The sequence below is a fragment of the Barbatula barbatula genome (genome assembly GCF_947034865.1).
Source record: "Barbatula barbatula genome assembly, chromosome: 16".
Lineage (NCBI taxonomy): Eukaryota > Metazoa > Chordata > Actinopteri > Cypriniformes > Nemacheilidae > Barbatula > Barbatula barbatula.
Window position 1 is genome coordinate 9,550,637 of NC_136779.1, and position 23,531 is coordinate 9,574,167.

At 39.9% G+C, this 23,531-nt stretch overlaps 1 protein-coding gene across 2 annotated transcripts; it reads right to left on the minus strand.

Moving 5' to 3' along the window:
* Window positions 1-328: 328 nt before the first annotated feature.
* On the minus strand, window positions 329-22,562 carry psme4b (proteasome activator subunit 4b). Of its 2 annotated transcripts, XM_079476626.1 has the most exons (47): window positions 22,081-22,558; window positions 20,148-20,288; window positions 19,946-20,062; window positions 18,811-18,864; window positions 17,261-17,305; window positions 16,776-16,925; window positions 16,640-16,703; window positions 16,159-16,233; window positions 15,956-16,078; window positions 15,780-15,872; window positions 15,387-15,652; window positions 14,570-14,756; window positions 14,399-14,488; window positions 14,247-14,311; window positions 14,019-14,169; window positions 12,910-13,008; window positions 12,758-12,827; window positions 12,603-12,670; window positions 12,186-12,401; window positions 11,947-12,104; window positions 11,128-11,223; window positions 10,980-11,035; window positions 10,785-10,841; window positions 10,629-10,684; window positions 9,605-9,703; window positions 9,465-9,527; window positions 9,278-9,373; window positions 9,071-9,202; window positions 8,779-8,988; window positions 8,485-8,621; window positions 8,070-8,123; window positions 7,775-7,904; window positions 6,629-6,710; window positions 6,356-6,509; window positions 6,149-6,215; window positions 5,923-6,048; window positions 4,724-4,876; window positions 4,522-4,626; window positions 4,238-4,329; window positions 4,024-4,155; window positions 3,642-3,936; window positions 3,406-3,534; window positions 3,074-3,229; window positions 2,838-3,000; window positions 2,552-2,685; window positions 2,328-2,466; window positions 329-2,075 (listed from the first exon to the last, which is right to left on the minus strand). In XM_079476626.1, exons 1-46 carry the CDS (start codon window positions 22,275-22,277, stop codon window positions 2,332-2,334), a joined length of 5,538 nt encoding a protein of 1,845 aa, XP_079332752.1. In that variant the 5' UTR covers window positions 22,278-22,558; the 3' UTR covers window positions 329-2,075; window positions 2,328-2,331. The 2 variants fall into 2 exon arrangements, with proteins under 2 accessions (XP_079332752.1, XP_079332753.1); XM_079476627.1 differs by lacking the exon at window positions 18,811-18,864 and having other exon boundaries at window positions 22,081-22,562.
* Window positions 22,563-23,531: the final 969 nt, after the last annotated feature.

A 23,531-nucleotide genomic window follows, 5' to 3' on the forward strand; every position in this document is an offset into this window, starting at 1 on the left:
CCATCCATTTACTATTGAGTCTTTCTGTAACTCCCATTCTTTGGTGATTTTCATTAACGTCTTAAGTGTCACAAAGCAAAAAAACATGAACGGTTTTTAACCCTTCACTTTTTAAATAATGTATGTATGTAAAAAATCTGTTACAATGCACAGAAATGGCTAATATTTGTCATATCTGTTAGACCACATTTATGAAAAAGGTCCTTTTTGTAATTAACGTAATGTCCTAAAAATAAAAATTATCTTGAAAAGATATTTAGCTGAAAAACAAACATTTGTATTTGAGTAAATAAGTGTCCCACCACAGACCCGGACACAACACAAGGGTTAATTTCCTGTAGCCAAAATATTTTCTTTTATTTTGAGGGAAATATCATACAGGTTTTACGAGATTCATTTAAGCAGAGCTTTGAGTTGGACTTCTTTATGTATGAAGGATGCTCACATGTCAATATAGATACAACAAAATCCATTTTTACCAGCATTCAGTGTGTACGACATGTTTGAATAGAATAATGACAAAGACCTAGAGTAAATGCAAATAAACTTGTGGGAAGAAATATGCCTCCTCTTTTCATTTGTTAAAAAACAATACATTTATTGGCCTTTTGAGTAAAACAAAGCAACATCTAAAAAAATAGAGGTTTTGGCACTAAGCTAAACAATGATTCTGTTATGTACACTCCAAAATGTAAAACAGAACTGACCAGGGTACAACTTAAGCCCTTCTGGCCTGAAGCTGTGTGTGTGTGAGAGAGAGAGATTCAGAAGACCATCTAATGTAGTTATGTACAGAGGCTGCAGTAAAGAACTTCAGGTTAATATCCTCGGAGCAATCTCACAGAAGTCTCCATCCTCTAACATCCGTCACATGCCAATAAAAACAGCTCAAAACATGAGACTCAACCATACGTCGGCCAAACTACAAACAGGCACATTCGCACCGATATGCATATGTATCTCGGTGCCAACGGCAGGACAGCCACTCGCACGCACAAGACCACTCGCACGAACTGGCCTCAAATGTAATCTGATCAGGCTGTTCTTGTAAGCAGGTGTAAGTCGTTTATGCATAGATAAATGCATATGTACAGTACATAAATACATATACATACACGTATAAATACACAAACACACAGGACACAAAACAAAACCCTGTTATGAGGGGATGTGAGCAGAGTGCTACACACAACGTCTGTGTCTCACCTGACCACAAACGGCTTACCTCCACACACCACAAAAACCATAGAGTACTACACTTGCGTACTTTGATTTATAACAAGGGCTCAGCTTAAACACCCGTCTTTTGAGGGTCTCTCACACACATCTTATTGTCACATGAGAACGGCGCACAGATTTAAATCAACTGCATTAAATCATGGTTAAAATATGCTGCTATGTCAGTGATGTCTCATTTTGTAATGGAAAATCACATACCTCTTGAATGGTGGACATGTTTACAGAACAAAAAATGCTAAAAAAGCGCAGATAAAAATGATGATTCCAGTTAAATTAGCAAAACCTGGAACGTCAGAAATCTGTAATGTATCTAATAGATTCAAACAATGGGCTCAAGATGACTTGATCTTAAAATCAAAACCTACAAACCTCACTTTAGCAAGGATGATGCATTATGGGAAAGAAAAGCAAGGGATTTAGTGAGGGGGGAGCATTCTGTCCTTCATCACAAATTATCAACACACAGATGATGAAAGAAAAAAAAACAATCTGTACAACATTATAGACTGCAGGCCTGCGCTGGTAAACCTTAAATATTAAGTATAGTTGAAATGCAAAAATATGGGCTAGATATATACATACAAACAGTACGTACAGAGTGTATTTGTAGGTCATCAATCTCGGTATTTCATACGGTTCCTTCATGCCTATACATTCCTCCTGCTCTCATGCGGTCCTCTGGGATCTTAGATCAGGGTTCAAGGGGTTCTGTTAGAGAAGCATCTGCGTTCCTCTCGTTGACCCACTACGTCCTCAAGAATGCATAATGTGTATTTTATTTCTTTGAATATAAAATTGAAAAAGAAAACTAAAACCTGCAGCCACACTCTCACGTCCTGAAAATAGATAAAGTATTGATCAGATTAGTCAGATATTTGAAAGAGAATTAAACGCTGCACCGAAAAATAAAAACCATGTTGTTAAAAACCTGTATATGACTTTTCTGTGGAACACATGGAAGTCAATGAGGGCCAGTGGGGTTTTGTTCCCAACGTTCTTCAAAATATATTTTTTGTTCTACAGAAGTCAGTCAGTCATACAAGTTTGGAACGACAAGATTATGTTAAACGATTTGCTTTTATCCGTACCCGTCTATGCATAGTAGCAGGGTGACACGAGAAGGTCTGTGAGCACCACGAGCTGGTCGTCCGTGAACTGCTGCTTGTGTTCCAGCCAGTTGTCGTGATGAGTGCGGCGGAAATTAGACAGAGTCTTTTTCACGGTCATCTAAACCGGACAGAAATACCTGTATTGATTTTGAATCACTCTAATAGTCCCTAAAAGCCAGTTTGTGTTGTGATGACTGCTGTACCTCGATAGGCTGTGTGTCATTGAGATGTGCGCTGAGGTCCATGAGAATCTGAGGCATCCAGGTTGGGACGTCATACGGGCTGGATAAGATGCAAGCGCTGAGTCCTAGCACTCCTGCGTGACGCCTTACCAGGTCTGAGAAAGACATGAACGTGAATCTTTACAAATTCAGTCTCTTGTTTTCTATTCAAAATATCAAAATATCCTTAAACCAAGACTTATTTTTAAGAGAATCTGTCTTGCATTGTATGACACAGCACTGCTTGTGTTTAAAGTGGGCTACGTACCAACGGAAGGTATAGTGTCCACCACAGATCCCACATCTCTCTTTCTTTTCTTGGGCAGTCTTGTTTTACATAAAGCTTCGAAATGAGTCTGCATGGAGGCGTCCATGGTCAGAAAGTTACACTGCAGGAAGCCGCTCAGAGTAGTGGCGGCCATCTCCCTCACCTGTCACACAAATAGTGTAGTGAACACTTGCGTGTGAACTGAAGGAATAAAGCCGACGTGGCAAAAACGGTACCTCTAGCTGTTCGTCCTCTAGCAGTCGGATGACCAGGTCTCTTACGCCCTGAATGGCCTGCTCGGTGTTCAATATGGTGAACAGATTATAGAACACCATTATCTGTAGGTACGTCAGCACTGAGAACCGAGCATGCCAAGAGCTGATGCCGGCGATCTGAGAATGACATGATGATAAATATTTAACCACCCAGCCCTGGCAACCATTGAAAATGCAAAACACTTGATCTAAATTGTAAACTGAAGCAAATGATCTGAATATATAACTTGACAGGTAATTCAGGATCAGCTAAATCGCCTGAGGTTAAATTCAGCCTTCTGAACAGTCCTCACCTCGTGTAGCACCTCCAACACCAGAGGGATCTGCTCAGGATAGAGAAGCCCCTGAGACAAGAGGGACAGGCACGTCTTTGCATCTCTCTTCAGTTCATCATAGCTGTCATCGTTTTCAACAGGAGCAATCTGAAGATGAACAGAAAGCAACGGAGAGTGGAAGTCAGACACAGGCGGTGAGGCACTCCCGAAAAATGAATAAATAAAAGCACAAGCTCAGAGATAAAGAGCAAGACCTTAAAAAGCAGGGGCAGCAGCTGTAGTTGCTGTGGCACTGGTGTGGAGAAAGAGCGCCCCGCACTGGCCATCTGCCACTTCAGGACCGTTTTCAGGAGTTTGATGGCCTGGGTCCTTTCATCCTGCTCACCCACTCCGTTTTCCTCCAACACGTGGTTTTGGATCTCTTCGTCTCCCTCCATCAGGGGCTTCAGCTTTGAAAGAATTCTCTCTGTGAACTGGGCGATGTGTGGGGACTTAGTGGGCCCAGTGTACGGCAGGGTGACGTCAATCATGAAAATGTATGTCAGCACGCTGCGGATGAAGAAATTGCGTATTTATTTTGGGGATCTGCAAGAAAACTTAGAATTAAGATTTGTGTGTTAATGCAACCAGACTCACCTGCCGATGCGCTCTCTCACGTTCTTATAAACCTGAGTGAGTTTGGGCTCCAGGTAACTCAACAGTCTGTGAAGAAGCTCAGGGACCCTCCACTCCTGCTGAGCAAGACCACCCTGCAGCACATACAGGTGACTAAAGAGAAAAATAGAAAAATATCTTTAGGGTAAATATTACTACATCTTTCTACTACTACAGCAAGATAAAGCACATTTACCAGGCATCTACAAAAGATCCTCCTTCGCCGCTTAGAGGACATTCCATCAGCATCTCAAGAAGCCAGTGGAGCTTTCGTGGATCTCTGCTCTCCTGTAAGATTAACCATCAATACCCAATTCTCATACTTCTGTTTTTATAACCAATTTTCATCTTCTGTATGATCCTTAGAATTACATTTTGCTACTGTGCCTTTAAAAAAACACTCCCTTCAATGAAAGAGCACTTTGTCATGCACAAAGTAAGTTCTAATGTTTACCAGTAGAAAGAAAAGTGAAAACATACACAAGCAGTTGCTACGCAGGTACCCCAGTCAGCATAAGTCTCTACAGTAATTTTTGATAATGCCGTTCGCATCAATGGAATCAGGAACTGCCATAATGCCTCCACCTGTGTGAGAGAAGGTTTGAAAGTTCAGTGCTTACATGGTCAAACATTTTAGATGCTCCATTAATTCTAGTGTTCATCTTAAAGAAGTTGTGCCAACCTTGTTAAAGCTCCAGTGCTTGCTGCCTCTAATCAGACCTGCGATGATCTCGGCCACACAGCGCTGGGTGCTCTCATGAGAGTCAGCTGCCAGACGCTCCATATGAGGCTTGAGAACGGAGAGGAAAGCATCGCTGTAGTTCCGGAAAAGCCCCTGTGATGGTTAAGAAAAAAACAGGCCATCTGTATTCTGTTATGCAACCACAGGTGGACAAGGTTTTGCTCCTGTATGACATATCGCTTATTGCTCTCTGTAAGTTGCAAAGAATAAAAGCGTCTGCTAAATGACAATGTAAATGTAAATGCATACAAAACAAGTTTGACTTATAAAATGCTTAATTTGTGCCGCAAAGAGACCAGAGACTTTATAGGGCCCCGAACCAGTTACCTCCAAGCAGGGATGGATAACTGACCGGCCCAATGGGGCCAGCAACATTTAAGCTCATGGTAGCCCAGGGCCCGCTCGGGCTCATGGTAGTCAAGGGCCCCTGGGCTTTAAGGTTGCGCCAGTTTGGTACAGAGAACCCAACAACAATGAAACAAGTGTTTATCTATATAGCTCCCATTGGCCTCTGTGGATACCCTGGGAAAAATTTTATGATCGACAAATCATGGCAACATATGTTTTAAAGTTACTTTAATTTATTAAATTAAATGTAACTTATTAAAAATTAACTTATTAAAAATTAACTTATTAAATTACAGCACACAGGGCTCCACACTCGACTAAAACGGTTGCATTTGCGACTAAAAATATTAATTTGCGAGTGACATTTTTGCAGAGACCACTGGCGACCATGCAAATGTAATAGTTTTTTTTATTTTCCAACGAAAGCGGCGCACAAAAACTCCAGTGTACCGAATGCCAACGGGAGACAGAGAGAGAGAGAAGGGCTGCAGATAAACCTCACTTCCCTTCCGACCCCCAGAGGTGCTCTAGAAACAGTCTTTGTTATGGTTTAACCAATTTCTAGCGCCTTGAGTCTATGAAAGGCTCAAATTATAATTATTAATATATTTTACATGAAAGTACCTCTTTCAAGTGATTTTAATAGTTAAATCAGAAACTTGTATCGAACAAACAAAAGATAATTTTACCTGAAGATTGTTTTCTAACCTACTGTAGAACAGTTATTCGAGATAATAAACTACACAAATTCTACCTCCAAACCAATGATAATTTTGTTTGTATGATGGTACCTTGAAGAGACAGAAGCGTCGAGGATTGAACTTGTCTTTGCCCTTTCGGTCCTCAAGAGACAAGAACTTGATGAGCTGACTGATAAACGTGGGATCTGTGAACTGGTCATAGATGATGTGCTCCCTCTGTAGAAAGATAGCATTCAGCAGAAGTGATGTCAGGTTAGGCAGATCAGCAACAGCTTTACTAAACCATACATTGATATGCAGATGTGCGTAACTTTACCTCACTCATGTTCTCAGTGCAGAGATCCTGAGGCTGTTCGTTTGGTGGAGCATAAACCATCAGCTTCCTATAAGCAGAGAACAGTGAGAAAGTACGGATGAAAAGAGATGCTTTACCATGACATTGCAAGAGCATTTGAGAACTTCAACATGAATGTTACGCAAATTTCAGGTCATCCAAAATAGGTCAGTGGCTGACAGTAATTACTTTGGCCAGCTGTAGTATCCCCAGTGTGTCTTTTCCACAAAGCAGAAAGTGTCCCAGGTCTGCTGGTTGTGTGGCAGGATGTCCCTGTGATACTGCAGCCAGTCATTTCCTGGCCTGTCTCCTGCCACAAGCCCCTCCGGCTCTGTTACCCCACCTACAAAACAGCACACGTGTAATGAGCTTCTCAGACAGCGAATTTGCATTACTAATGGAATCGTTTCCTCGTGTCGCTGATGTCTAAACATACCGGTAAATAGTACAATGTGTACTCACTAATCTTAGAGGGACTGATGGGAACTTTCTTGCGGGTTCTCTTGAGCTGTTTCAGTATGCCCGCCACAGCAGCGATCGCCATCTACACCAGCAGAACACAACATTACAGGCCAAAGCATGCGTTTCACTGGGATGAAGTTGGTTTGACATTAAACTTTCGTTATTCGTGAAATTTAGGGATCATCTCTAAAGTTACATAAACATTAAAATACCTTTTTCCAACTTCAAAAGCATTAAAAGGGAATGACTTCTAGCACACTAAACTAACTGCGCCATGTTCATGTGTCAGCTATTATGCACAACATTTAGATTTTTCAGTATTAAAATTAACAATAAAATTGTTTGTATGTGACTTGACGGTTTATTTTAATACAGATCAATAATCTAAAAGGTGTGCATTCTAGCTGACACACACATGAACACTTTACAGTTAGTCAGAGAAATCATTCCCTTTAAATGCTATTGAGCTTTAAAATTTGTATATTTAGGTATAAGCCCATACAGCAGTGAGAAACATAGCATTATTTGCATAGGATTTGACGGTTTATTTTAATACATATCAATAATCTAAAAGGTGTGCATTGTATCTGACACACACATGAACACTGTACATTCTTTTGGCTAGAAGTCATTCCCAATTAATACTATTGAGCTTTAAATAATGGTATATTTGAGCCCATACAGTAGTTAAACACATATTTGCATTTGACAGTTTATTTGAATACATATCAATAAAATGTGGGCATTTAGTCTTGTGGTTAGAAGTAATTCCCTGTTAATTCTATTGAAGTTTGAAACATGTATTTTCATGTGTACGTAACTTTAAAAACGGAATTTTAAATCTGTGGCCACGGATTTACTGGTCTTGGTTTTTATTTCTCTGACAGGTGACCAAACGGGCTCCGAACAATACTGTTATGTTGAGTAATGCATCAAATATTTACAATCTTGATGAAATTACACTATTAATATGGTAATGATTTTAAATGCACTTATTTAAAAAGTGAGCTTTCTAAAATATATTTAGTTTGATATTTGTTTTTAAAAAGATCCTAGTATGGCCCTATAATGTTATAGTCACAAAACTATAAGGTCATTTATCACCCTCTCTGGTGTATGAACTAACATGTGATTACGCCTACATACCTTGCGCACAACTAGAGCATCGTGGTTGAGGCTCTGCACGAGGAAGTGGACTGCAGGTTCAGGTAAAGGATGGTCATCTCTTAATAGTAGAGATAAGAAGCCAATAGCAATTTGCTCAAACTTCCAAGGCCTGATGAGATGCATAACAGCATATTAACCAACGTGTGACGCCATTTTAATTCAAATTTTGTAGAAATGTAGCGTTTTTAAACATTTATTAGATTTACAAGTCATGGTCATCTAGACATTGCAACAGATTTATTATTTATTAGTTTTTAACATTTGTCAGACTTACAAGTCATGGTCATCTAGACATTGCAACAGATCCTTCACCAGCCCTTCATACTTCCTGAAAGAGCGAACAAAGTATTTATTAGACTAGTTTACTCACTCAGTTAATACTGGTTACTTGATCGACCTCAAATTTCTTCAAGTGATAGTTCATACAAAAATAAAATTCATTATTTATTCACTCTGCTGAATACAAAAGAAGTTTTTTTAAGAAGTGGGTCTGCGGTTTTGTCCCCATACAATGGAAGTCAATAAGGAGTGGGACCAATGTGTCAAAATATCTGCTTTTGTGTTCTGCAGAAGAAAGAATCATCCAGATTTGACAAGAAAGGGATAGTTTCCTCAAAATTTTTTTTGCTCACTTTAAGACATACCTATCAGCAAATTAAACTGAACTGAACCAAACAGTGACCACTCACTCCACTGCCTCCTTGTTTTTGGCTTTTTGAAGTGCCAGACCCTGGTCCAGCTCCTGGTCTGTAGGGGTGCCCATGTGTGGAGTGGGTTGGGTTGACTTTGTGATGCTCTGGCCCAGTAACACAGCGCTCTCAGGTACCTGCAAACTCGCCGAGAGACACACATGAGAATGAGTGCGAATGAACAAGAGTGTCGTGACAAAGCAACACTTTGTTACAACCTGTACATACTGCACTGGAAACACTAAATGGCATTAAGTTTCCACCTAAAATGTACAAAAAGGGAAAGTTTCTCACGGAGAAATCGATGCCGATGGTCTCGTACTGGCGATGGACCTTGTCAGCGAGGTCATCGAACAGCCTGACGATGGATGGTTTCTCTAGGGACATAGCTGAGCTGAGGCCAGAGCGCACTATGGCTGGCCACGTCTGAGCGATGCAGTCCCAGTCATGTAAGTTGGCAAGACACACGCCACAATGGTTCCCAAGCAAGCAGTACAGAGCCCCCTAGAGGTGAACACAAGAATCGATAAAGTAAATACACAAGCATAACGGATGCTAAAATGAAAGAAAACAGTACACTGTTGACCTTGAACTGTTGCTGGGTGACATCAGTTCGTGTGGGTTTCAGTAGCTCCAGGACACGTGGTGTAATGTCTCTGCAGCAGAAGTTGTATGTGCCCAGTGCTGTAAACAACACGTTCTGGGCCTTGCTGCGGACCTGAAGAGAACAAAAATGCTTATGGTTAAGTAATAAAATAGGGGACATGGTAAGATCACCAATGTGGATTCAAACCTGACTGTAGGTGCTGGTTGAGAGACGCAGAAGGTCCCCAAGTAGGTCCTGATGAACAGTCTTGTATTCACAACCCTCTACCAACAGCTTACGCATCTAAAAGTTTAAAGTAGGACATAAATAAACTTAATCTAAAATACAGTATTTCAGATGAAGTATCACTATGATTTTTTGTATTAGCTCAAACCTCATGTTGAAGTAGAACTCTGTCAATCAGAAGCGCTCGAATGTGCCGTTTCTTGCCATGAAGCTGAAAAGAACAATAGAAATATTGAGAAAATTATCCCTTTTAAATACAGAATACCACAGTGACCCAAGATTTCTCACCCTGTTCTCCATAGACTTCTTCACCAGGTTAAAACTTTTCCAACGGGAGTCAAACTCGTGTTTGTGGGAACCTTTAAAGTGCATCAAGTCGCTGACGATCTGAGGGAAATGGTGCAACTGTCAGCTATGATCTAGAACAGGGGTATTCAATTTAAGTTCCAAGAGGTCCGGTCTTTATATTTTCTTCGAAACGGAGGTCCGGACAATACGGTTTTTGAAATTAATTAAATATTTAATCAGTTTAGCCCATTTGGATAAAGATATATCAAAATATAAAATAAATGGCCTGATAAAAGATCATATGTATGTATAGGCTCTGTGGCTTTTGGGGAATGCCATTTTAATAGAAATCTGATCATTAATATTAATGAATTGAAATTAATCTTTGATGCTTATTATAATAATACATTTGATTATGAGATGTTAGCCTGGGTTTTCACAAGGTCACAAATGTTTACATGCTGACCAATAATGCGAATGCTAAATGTAGACAAAAACGTTATGGTTAATAAAATATCACAAATCTGGTAAAAAGGTTGGAGACATATAGCAAACAGTAAACAGACTGACGGATCCAAATGCTTTAATATTTGCTGCATTTTGTTTACTCTTGTATCCATTTACCTGCTCTGCGTATCTGCACTAGTTTTGTTGAAATAAGAAGTGTTTGCTGCTCTTCATGCGGCAGAACCAGTGCGCGCGGCGTGAAAAGGGTTCAAATGAAGCACGTTTGGTGCAAAATAAAGATATCAGAGGATATAGCGGGAAAAGATCAAGTACGTAAATGTTCCAGAGAGCGTGTGTGATGTGATTCTCCGATTGTGCAGACGTGCGGCTCGATTTTAACAACCAAAATAGTCAAAAGTTAAATGGTTTATTAGGCTCCGTCTCGCTGTCCGGATGGAACGAAGCAAAGGTCCGGACCCGGACCGTGGTCTGCCTAATGAGGATGACTGATCTAGAACATAACCAGCAGCTCAATCTCAATCTATCCATTTTGTTTTCATCTGCTCCATATCCTTACCTTGATAACAGCAAAGAGTGATTTGGTGTCGTCCTCTGAGTGTTCCAGAATGTAATCTAAAGAATTAGAAGATGCTGGTGAGGGTTTCAGGAATTACAATCAATACAGTTTGAGTGTGCTTTGGGAACAGAGGGGTCTAAATAAAAAAGCACTCACGAAGCAACTGGCTCATCACTTTGCAGATTGCCTCACGATAGTTTTCTCTGGACATGTCTGTGGAAAAAACAGCAAAGTGCTACAGAGACTTCCAATTTTGATATGACCATAAAATACAATCCATCATTCTAACAGCATCATGAAACGGATTATATCAAAATCATTTCACATTGAACTTCCCCAATAATGGCTTACCATAGTCAACACCATTGTACAGCTTTGTTTCCTCCAGGATAACCATGCTGGGTACACTAAAGTAGAAGAGAATGAACAAACCAAAATGAGATTCCTACTGCATTGAAAATAATATACACTTGTTATGCCTGTGGGTTTTAGCACTTACAGGCCAGTGACTGGGGGTCCTTCTAAAGGGGGGAGCATGCTGCCAGCTCCCAATAAACAGTGCTGGACTATACACAGACTCTGAAGAACATCATCCCTGCACGAAATAAGATGTCAGAATTAGTGTCATTACTGACATCTGGTATTAACATTTCTGACTATAAAGTAAAATTTGAATTGTAGACTGTTAGAATTAAAACTATCCTGAACGAATTAATGTATATATTAAAAGAAATAGTTAACTTTTAAAATGAAATTCTGTCATCTTTTTCTCACCCTGTTGTTAATTTAAAATTGTGATTTAGTCATACAGGTTTGAAATGACAAGAAGGCATGTAAATAATGACAGAATTTACATTTTGAAGGTGAACTATTCCTTTAACACCACATCTATTTTCATGAATCTTCAGTGAAATCTTCATTTTACTTATAAAATTATAATACTATAATATAATACTAATACATTCTAAATCAATAAATAACAATAACATAAAAAAATAAAATACATTAAATAATGGAAATTACAAAGGGGCTTTTATTTTGCTACATGAGACACTATCCCGGATGATGGTCTTTTGTCTAAATTTATAATGTAAAGACGTCATTACATTTCCATTAGTAATGTGGAGAAAATTGTTTCATCAACATGTTATTTTTTGTGGATTCCGTAATCCACAGCATAGTAACTGCTTATTATATTTAATCTAGTGGGTCTGAGCAGACAATATGAAATATCAAAATCTAACAGAAACGCGAGTTGGCTATAGAATCCCACTCCTAGTCTCCACTAAAACTTCTATCCAGGTTGTTGACCTCTGACCTGCTCATATCCTGCTCTCCTTGTGCAAATTTCTGCAAACGCTGGAGCTCTGGCTGCAGCAGCAAGTCTAGGATGTAGAACACAAACGCAGTCTCCTCCACACTCGGAACATGCCACTGGATATCCAGGTTCCACAGGTCTCCTGGACGACCCCAGTCCTGTGCAGAAAGAAGCGAGATCATCAAAGGTCCGATGTAAATTATCCCTTACATTTTTTATTTGCGTATATCTGCATGTACCTTGATGGGCAGGTACTCTTGCAGGGGTTTGTTGAAGCCTCCGGGCACGCTGCAGTAGTCTGTGGGGTAGGTGAGCGCCGTGGAGCGCAGGATGTGGTGCAGCAGGTTGCAGGCCAGAGTATAGCCCTGCTTACAGCGCAGCCGCAGGGACAGCTGCAGAATCTGCACCAGCTGCGTACGGTACAGCAGGAGCTTTTCTCCATCCACACGAGTAACCTGAGGATCAGTGAGAGGAAATTTAAATTATCAGTAAGCTTCTTATGGATAATTCATGATGGCCTTTTCCACGAAGAATACACGTTACGCAGACTCAAATTCAAATGAGGTCTCTTTTGGTAAGGATTGGATAGCTCATGCTTATTGAACAGACAGTCAGAATCGTGAAGTAGTAGTTATACACAGGAGTGCTATTCTGACCTCAGACAGCAGCTGAAGGTTCCAGAGCAGTTCTTTATCCAGCTCTTCCTCTTTCAAAACATCCTCATCTGAAACACACAGAATCTCACGGTGAGGATACGGACCCGGTAAATTTGCTTGAGATAACGTCAGATCATATGTTTTCATGTACGTACTGGCAGTGAGGTGAGTAATGGCGCTGCAGCAGTGTGGTACAAACAGCCTGAGAGACTCAGCAGGATGACACTTAAGGAGAGCATAGGAGAGATCAGTCGTACGGTGTCACAGCTGTGTGTGTGAGAGAATGTATGAGAAGGGTAAAAATTACCTTAGCGGCAGCTCTGCACATGTCGGCCACCATCCTGCCTGCAACACGGGTCTCAAAGATGTTGGTGGTGGCAAAGTTAAAGACTTTCTCAAGAGCCACCTATGAATATAATTAAAGAACCTGATATAAGAAGATTGTAGAATAATCTTGTGTCCCAGAATAAATTAAGAGTTTGGGTCCAAAATGAGAAAACTAAGAAACTGTATTTATTATGTTAATATGGCTTAAATCAATTGATTTAATTGGAATGCACAGTAAAAACTACTACTAGAGGTCGCCATCTTCTCTGTTTCCAGCACTAGTTTAAATTAACCGAATCACCCTAACAACCAGGTAAAACATATATTTGCATTATTAATACTTGTATTAATAGTAATGACCAAATGCTGTGAAAGCTGCGCTTTATTTAGCCTGAGACCACAAAACAGGAAGTCGTGAATGTGCAACACGGTTGGGTGCAAGCAGTGTATTTGTGGTTAAAAGTAAGATGTAAAAAGTATGGATGTCTTATATGATGTGAGGGTGAGTAAATAATCATAAAATTTTTATTCCAAAGTGAACTTCTCCTTTAAGGTGTTAAGATGCCTTCTTATTGCGATAAAAAACACATTTGCCACATGTTACTTCGATCATGCTTACAACGATTATGAGCTTAATTTTATCATTTAAATCGAATTATTGCATGTACATGAGGTAAAGTATAATTGCAATATTGCCAAAAAGGCAATTTTAATTGCATTATGAGGGTGCATAGTCAATTTTTACATGTGCATTAAAGTAAATATTTCCAATAAACTGAGGAAGGATCATATTCATAACATATCACTCTTAATAACTCACAACAACCAAGTCCCACACTTTATCTCTCTTAATAACGATTTTGACATCAAGCAAGTCCAGCACTTTATTTTCACATTACTGCAAAGTGTCGGTCTCGGACGCAAAATGTTTTGCGTCTGATGGACACAGATCCTTTGTGTAAGCAAAATTGTGGAAGGATGCTTTTTAGAAAACGTACAAATAAAGTTCACTGTAGATGTTAACCGTCCCTTTAAAAATAGAAAAATAGATAAGAAAGAGAAAACTGTGAGTGTGAACACATGCAATACCTTAAAGATCTCCATGGAGCACTGCGTCAGAATTGTGCTAAAGGTGGATGAGAGGCCAAGCTCCACTAGACTCTCCAGATGAGTCATCTTCTCTGTCTCAGTTTCCTCACGCGTCTGCTCCAGCGTGCTGCTGTCAATCAATGCAAAACACCTACAGACGCACACAACCGTGCATAAGTCACAACAATCTACTGTTGTATACTAGACCAGATCTGACTAATGACTCACCTGTCCATAAACTGCAGAACAAAGTCCTCAAACTCTGCAGAGGCTGAACACAACTCCCTCTCCATCTGCAATAAATGACTTGAGCATTAAAGCAGATTTATTTTTCACAAAACCTAAAACAATGATGTGACGTCTCTTTAGTCAAGTCCCACCTCTGTCAAGTCATTCTTCTCATGGAGGGCTGACGAACAATCCACCAAAGGCACTAAAGTAGTGAAAGTAGCAATGAACTGAAAGGTGATCTAAAAATAGAACAAGCAATTTGGTTGAATGCACAAAACACCAGTACAAGTTGTTTTAAATAACCTTCACATTTTACCCACCATGCATTTGCTGAAGTCATTGGGGTCAACGCCAGGCAGGGCTCTCATAAGCAGGGGCAGGACGTGCGCGGGCCCTTCTGGATAATGTCGGCCGCCGCTGAGGAGACTTCGGGCCATGCCAATCATGCAGCTGAGGGTGGCGGTGAGCTGGTGTGGCTCCGTCAGCGTCTCCATCGCTGAATACGTCCTGCAGGGGGCAGCACATTTACACGTATATCCAAGAGCTGTTCACACTTAGGGAAGAGTCCAGCTTTTGCTTCACAAAGGATTCTAAGACTGCTTACAAAGCCTATTTACGAAGATTGGATTTGTAAACCCCCGACAGTGAATAAAAAGCACTATATGGGCTACAGTTAAGCTGTAAGAATACAAATAAACCATTTTATACAATAACTATATTGCTTTTTAAAATTGCAATCTGCAATTTATTGGGTAAAAAACAATACTTCACCCAAATTTGCAACAATACGCTTATAATATCATCTGACATATGCCTGGACAAAAAGTACCAGAATATTAAACGTTAGGAACTTCACTTACACAAATCAAATCCATGTCTAAAATGAAATCCTAGTAGACTACTTATGAATACTTCAGGCACACGCACCTACAACCTAGCGCATGCAGATTTCATTTTCTGATGGCATTCAGTGAGAAGTGAAAATAATTCCCTTAAATTGAGTTCTCTAAGTGGGGTGCATGAATTCAATATAATTTGTTCGAAATGATTTGCAAAATGCAACATTTTTGGTGCCTACAGATTATACAATCAAAAAATACAATGATATTGTATATCGTTCAGCAGTTTCACACTCACTTCTCCAGCACAGGTGGGATGACCAGCTCTGGTCTCATGAGAGCGAGGTTCTGCAGGGCCTGTGCTGCATCCATGCTGCCTGTCTTACTGAACATGGCCATCAGCACCGGCTGTTTCATGCTCTCTACAAACTCTGTCACATCCTGATCAGTGAGCCTGTGGCTGGGGGGAACGGGACTGATCCAACAAGGCTTCTTATAGCGCTCCCGGTGTAGCCGTCGAACCACGCTGGCAGGCAGACGCTGTAGGAGCTTCATCAACTTCATCTGTAGAAGAAAATGAGAGACATCAGAGTTAAGGACATATGACGTATACGATCACAAAAAAGAAAGCTACGGTAATGTGAAATTACGCATGGCATCATGCTTTGGTTAAACCTGTGATGTATCTTACCAGCCAGCGGCCGTTGTTGGAGGGGTGGTAGAAGGATGCTATACTGCTGAAGAGTCCATTAAGCTGTTTCTGGGCCTGGTTCTGTGGACCGCCCTGATGAAAAATATTATACGAAGGTCTCATTAAATAAATGGACATTTTAACTTTATAGGTGAAGTGTGACTCATTACACTTACCAGCATGGCTGAAACCCACAGGACGACATGAGCAATATCGTAGGAGTTGGTTAAGTACCTGGGAACTATCATTAGGCTGGTGCCAACAGGCAGGTTAAAGCTACGCAGGATCCTGGTGAAGATCTGAAAACAAAAATCTATCAGAACATGCTCTGATAACATATTACAAGGCCTGTAGATCCTTAGCATTAGCAGAACGATACCTGGGGAATGTAGGGATCCCAGTTCACGTAGCCAATGTTGTCATTAGCCAGGCGAGCAAAGATATTCACAAGATTCTGTAAGGAAACAACAGTTAACAGACTAAATCTTATGAGAATGAAGTGGAAGGTCCAAGATTCAATCACAATTAAGTAATGTAGTGTTTAATAACATTTATGGCTCAGTGATACAGGTTTTGGTTAGCTTGTAAGTGCCAAGGTTCAAATCCATATCAAATATTAAAAGAAATTCCAACAAAAGTAAAGCTGAACTTGACAGCAAGTGATCGGCATAGCAGCTTGTATATTTTGTTTCCTTGCGTTACAAACCAACAGTCATACGAGCACAAAGTGTGACTCAACTGGACTTGCCAACTTCCTGTGACATAATTTACAATGCTTACGGATTATCAAAGCAAAGTCACAAATTCAAAAATCGAACAAATAGCCGACGTAGCGCTCTCACAAGCATGAAAATACTTACACCCTCCCACACAGGTAAGTTTTGCACGGAGACCCACAGTTCCATGAGCTCATCAAACCATAACCTAAAACACAAATCAAACTTAATGTTTTTTTTCGATCGCAGATCGCAACCCTTGGTTCTTTACTGGTCTTACTTGAAGCCTTTGTGATGCTGTTCAGGGGGCATGATGGTGGGCAAAAACAGCTCGAAGTAGCCAATAGCCTTATGCATAGTGACATCAAACGGGCACAGTAACGGCCGCCACTCATCCAGCATCTCCTGTGTGGCAGACTCCGGGAAATAACTACACACACATACACACGTTTAATGTAGCTTCAGTAATCACATCCCATGTGTATTTGTAATGTGAGCTCTTGTAAAACAGTCTCTTAGATGAAAAAGGTTGTTAAATGAACGGTCAACAGCGCTGTGTGTTAAGAGAGCTGTAATCGGCTCAGCGTGAAAGCCACGTGCTTGTCTAACATCGGCCTGATTACACAATTCTTTCAACAGCACAAACGGAAAGCTGATTAACCCAATGTGCCATTCCTTTGCGAAAGGGGTCAAACATTTATAGGCCTTATCTGACGGCACAGCAGTGTTTGAGCGTATGCAACAGAGGATTGAAGGAACACTTACAGTCGGCAGCTCTTGACTAGCGTCTTCAACACATTCTCCACTGAGCTAAAGAGAGAGAGAGGAAACAGTGGAGTGTCACATGAATGGAGAGAAGTAAATTCATATTAACAGAAGCAAGATCGCCCGAGCAAAGGATGCGATTAGACCACGTGCAAAGCAGAAACCCAACTACAGTGTGTTTTGTGAAAGTCTAAGGAGAGATTCCCAACACCCGATCCTTGGCACAGGTGTAACATGTCAGGTTATCGGGTTCTCCTCATGTGCTTTTTATAAAGCTGAGCTCAAAAACTTTAAATACAGGTCACTGCATTAACAGCTTATTCAGCACATTTTTAATGTGTCAAAGCCGTGTTGTGTGTTGATGTTTTAAAAAAATACCTCGCGGACATATTTATACAGTAAGTCTGTTTACATAATTACATAAATATAAATTAGTTTATTTACTTTTTTTGTGGTCTTGCAAACAATGTAACAATTACCCTCTTAAGTTGCTGAAATAAAAAAAAATCTAAATGTAACACACACAGTAATGTTACTTAACCATATCGCCTAAACAAAAATGGCCAAAGTCATGGTTGCCAACAAGACACTGCAGCTGTTTATGTTTCTCTCGGTGCGCCGGTAAACACACACCAACTTCCATATTCAGCGCAGGCAGATTAAAATAGAACACAATGATACTAGAACCCAAGAGGAAAATTGTTTGAATTATTAATTCAGACCGTCTGGCCGCTAAGGCAACAAAATCAAAAACTGAGAAAATCTCCAGGAGGAACCACTTGTATAATCTCAATAATAGGCAACTCACTTGTTTTATTATATACAGGTTTGGAACAACATGAGGGTGAATAAATGATGACAGAATTGTTATATACGAAAATACGACAGATGGACCGACGACGAGGTCCAGGCTTTATTATGTGCTTTTGCTAAGGACGAAATCCAACGGGAATTGGAAACGATAATCCGCAATGAAAAAGTATACTTCAAAATACTGAGTCGGTTATACAAGCTGGGCATTGTCGCACATACAATGATGAGCGTCCGTCGCCTAATGTGACATCATTGTTGTTCGACATTACCGCCCCTCCTGAACTGGGAGAAGCTGTCACATGCAGTCCTACGTCACGGACTGATTTGCCTAATCTTCACGGTACTTTAGACCGCTATGGAAACGCAGACAGCAACAGGTCTGGGGAGAAACATGTTCGTGGGTCAAATTGTTCCAGGTTATTGCGGTGGAAATGTGCCAAAATATGAACTTTGAAGTTAAACCGAGCTAAAATCTGACACCCTTGAGCCACCAGGAATCATGTTGCATAAACAGATGAAATATTAGAAACTTTAAAGAAGCACCATTTCCTGATTTGTGAGGCATGTTATTACATGACTTTGCTTCTACAGAAACATTGTACATAGAGACGAAGGTGTAAGCTGTGGTACCATGTGTAACATATTTTGGTGATTTGCCTCGGACACATGCAATTAAACATCAGTGGCTGCCTCTCTGAAAAGTACAGTACAACATGGAAAACACGGGCTGTGCTTACCGCTTGCGCACAAAATTAAGCATTTTTTGTTTAGTTGAGGCTGCTGCTCGATAACTGAATGTGAGAAAAGGAAAGATGTGTAAGCCAGTGCTAAACATAACAACATTATCAATCTCAATTTTAATCGACCTACTGTACGTGTAAGGCTAAATGGGCATGGCTGTGTTACGAGACAGCGGCGCTTATTAAACCTTGTGCGGTAAAGGGTGTTTTCCATGAACCAAACAACATTTTTTTATTTCTGTTTACTTCCATACTACGCTGACCCACTTTAACATAGGTCTACTTCACTTTCCTCCTAGGATCTGAGCAGGCCCACACAGGATGGATTCAATGTTTAAATCAGAGTTTACATTACGCGTATACTGTGCCACTGTGAAAATTTATTAACCTGTAGATTGCAATATACAGTTTATTTCATGGTATAGCTGCAGAACTATTTTTACAATTTAACAGCTGTCTCTGTCCTAAAGAAGTCTCTTAAAATTAAAAATTGCTGTATATATATGTCAATAAGAATATCCTAGTAGGGGGAAATATGAACAACTTTATAAATAATACGTGTGTCAAGCTATTTATGGAAAAATTCTGTTAGGGCCTGGTCACAAGGAATCAAGCTGTCAATTCTGTCTTCATTTACTCACCCTCAAGTTGTTCCAAATCTGTATAAATGTCTCTTTTTTTTCTGATGAACACAAAGATATTTAGAAGAATCATTGTAAGCAAACAGTTCTTGGACCCCATGAACTTGCTTTAAACATTTCTTTGTTCTGTTGAACAGATATTTCAAGAATGTAGATAAGCAAACAGTTCTGGGGCACTTTTGAATGCCTTTGTAATTTTTCCTACTATGGTAGTCAATGGTGGCCAAGAACTGTTTGTTTACAAGCATTCTTCCAAACATCTTTCTCTGTGTCCATTGGAACAAATAAATTGATACAGATTTGGAACAACTCACGGTTGAGTAAAATACGGAATTTTTATTTTTGATTGAAATGTCCCTTTAAGCGAGGTGGTATCCAGTCTCAACAAAATATTGTTTTATGGACGTTTAGACTTTTAGCCACAGCTCACAAAAGATGACAGTGAATCAGAAGATGACTTAAGCACATAAGAAACGGAGCGGGAGACCTACTTTGGGAACCAGTTAAGACCAAGATGCTCGGTTTTGGAGTACAGGATACTCTCATAGAGCTCGTACAAAGGCCTCCAAGGCAGCTCCAGGTCCTCACGGGACAGCAGTTCTTTCTTCCTGTGAAATAAAACACAACAGTCAGAAAAACGAGTTACACTACACCTAGCATTTTTACACCCATTTTAACACAATTGTTTTGTACTTTAATAAGTTGATGAGAAGTCGCGCAAAGCTTTGCATCATGCTGATTTCCAGCTTGGGGATGGTGACCAGCTCGTAAAGAAGCTTGATGAAGAGCACATGGTCCTCCTTGCTGAACTTTCTCCCGTAGAGACGGAGGTACCTGTTGAGGATCAATACGATGTCATAGTGGTTAGTGTGGAAAACAAGAAAAGAGATGGGAAGGGAAAACCATAATGTATATATATATATATATATGGAGAACAGTGGGGTAAGATGTGACAGTGGGTATGTTGTGAAAATAAGCATTGACCTTACATAGAGAAATGACCTATCATTTGGACATGTAATTAAGAAATGCATTTTTATGCCTTTGTTTAAGATTGGACGCCGATAAGCGATATATTGGCCGATATACAGTATCTAGATTTAATATAACATTTCCTAAGACTGAAACAAAAGGAAAAACTGCTTTTATATGAAAACATTCACTGCAGAAAACAAGGTAACCGTTAGTTCTCTTTTCCCCTGAAAATCATGTGCCAAGCCTACTTTACACTAGTTAAAGATTGTTTAACCTTAAAACTTCTCTGGTATATTTTTATTCAACAAACAAATTATAGAAGTTCTTCCCGAGCAACCCTGAAAAATGTTCTATATAGCCACAAGTCTATCAGGTATCAAGACAGAAAGCATTCAGACAGCAGTCTGATTCATACAATATGCTTCTGTTCCTATAATGTACACATTGATACATATTGTATCTACATCAACAATGTTTTGCTAAAAACAGTAAGTGAATGATCATCACAGAAAGACAGTAATGTACGGTATTTGAACTGTGAGCAGCGTGCAGCAGAGGAAATCCTTTACGATTTATTGGCGATAATATATCAGCCTACATTTTATTATCGTCCCATACCGATAACATTAAAACGTCCATTTATAGGCCGATACCGATATGGCCGATAATATATCGTCCATCCCTAGGAAATACACCAATAGACGCACATAAACCATCACATGACGGACACAAGAAATTGGAAAACACAGTTTCTTTCAAGATTTTCCATAATGTCATAGTTTTAATTCGGTTTGGGTGGGATGACAGATCTTATCTAAACAAGCCAGCATGAAGGCCACCATGTGATCATGTCTTACCAGAGCTATGAGTATGACAAATGCTGAGTCAGGCTGACATGGCTCCTCAAAGAATGACTTTAAACACATTCACTTTGATGTTAGCTGACCTTACTCGTTTCCAGTTTTAGCCATTCACTTGTGTTTGACTGATGGCAGGGAAAGTTGCCACGAGTGTGTAAACATATTGCCCATAAAAGCAGAGAGATGCGGCCGTATGCGAATTCTTGAATATATTTAAATGCCTGGAAAAATATATAGGACGATGGGCTTCCTCGAACGGTCAACCGTGAGAATCCCAGAGGAATAAATGCGAATAAAGCAAATCATAAAGTTAAATAAGGCTTTCAATAATGCAGTGGCCTGTCTGCTATATGCTGTTTAACAATGTTATCGCAGTTTTGCCGGAGTCAAGTGAATGTTTAAATGCAACCATGTCTAACCAGTAATTGCAGTGATGCATGTGGCAGCTGCATATCAAACACTGGTGTTAGCCTCCGCTAGCAGATTAGCCTAGAAACGAGTTTACACAACAAACACGCACAACTACCTGTTTACATGTCAAAACCACACTGACAAACGAGGCGAAGTCTCATTTTACACCAAGAATGACGAAAGTCCACAAACGAGCAACGAACAACAAAACGGCGATGTTTATATGGAAGCAAGGACAGCTGGGTGACTCAGGTAACGTAGCTTTTAGCCGGCGAGCTAAAGGCTAACGGTGTCGCTTAGCGTGCCTTTATTGATAAAGAATGAGAAACTGGGTAAATGCATACAAGTAAACAAAGCGTTTGTGCTCTACGTATACTTACGTGGAAAGTTTCCTTGTCCAAAATAAAATCCCGGGCCATAATTCTCGGAGTTGGACAGCCCGACCCAAGTTCCCTTTAATCTGGGCCAAAATGTCATTTGATTCGCGGTCTAGTTTATCGGCGTACGGGAGAAGTTTGTTGTAGACGATCTCTTTCTGTGGGACAAAACCTGATATCTCTGCCTGGTCCTTTTTCATATTACGATTTCCCGAAACAAATATCCTCTTCTGACTTGTCCGGCTTATTTCCGTCCCCTCTTGACAGAAGTTTCCTTGATAAATCTTTGTTTTATTGAAAAATCCGCTACTTTCGCATTCGTCCCGTTTTTGTGATGCGGGTTTAGGACTTCTTACTTCGATTAATCTCTGTTTTTCTGACCTCTGGTGTAAAACACATTAGCTTTAGTCTGTTACATAGAGAAGTCTCCCTTCTCTCTCTCTTGACACATATTACGAGTCACACGGACAGACACACACTCACATACACACACGTTCAACAAACTCACATACATACGCACACACGGCGGGGGTTGAACCCAACGGCGCGCCCTCTGCTGGTGTGTATCTGCGCGTTCACTACATTACCCAATGTGTGGTGTTCTGTAATATTCACTGTTATTAAAAGAAAAAAAAACCAACACAGTGCTCAAATTGAATCAAGTCTTATGGGGGTCCCCAGCATAAGACTTTTTTTTTGGTGGGGGTTCGTCTCGCAATATACAATTTATACAAAATACACAATATATTTGATCATAATATGCTTTATTATATTATAGGCCTATAGTATTTATTCAAAACAGGCTTACATACAAGAACAGGCTTCTCTATAGTCTATTTTGGATCAAATCAATGCAGGCTCGGGGAACATAAATGACTTTTGAACAGTAGTTTATATCCAACAGAATCATACACGCATTCTTTACCGATGTAGTATTTACTATTTTCCCTAAAAACAACTGGATGATTGACACTTTGAATAATAATGTTTGTTCAGCTTAAAAATTGAAAGCGACGTGAGAACTAGCCCATAAACAAACTTAATATCAATTATTGAAAATAATTAATTCATGGAATTGACCATATCCATAGCATGAATTTAATCACGTTTGTCATTATAATTTTTACTCAAAAAAATATATCTGAGGGACCCCCAAGTCTATTTTTTACTTCTTATCCTTAATGCCTAATGGGGGGCCCCGGATCCCCCAGCCCCCCTTCAATTCAACCACTGCATAGAGCCACTAACTAATATAATCTGTTAGAGGCGTAGTTATGATAGTAAGTAAATGACTAAAGTATATACTGTATGTTTGAATGTACAGTACATATATATATATATATATATTGATCATTCATAGGTACTGCCTTGATCATAGGTATGGAAAAATATTTCTCAATTGTTAAAACATGATTTTAGAAACACGTGTGGTTAGGTAGAGAAATCTGTCCTGT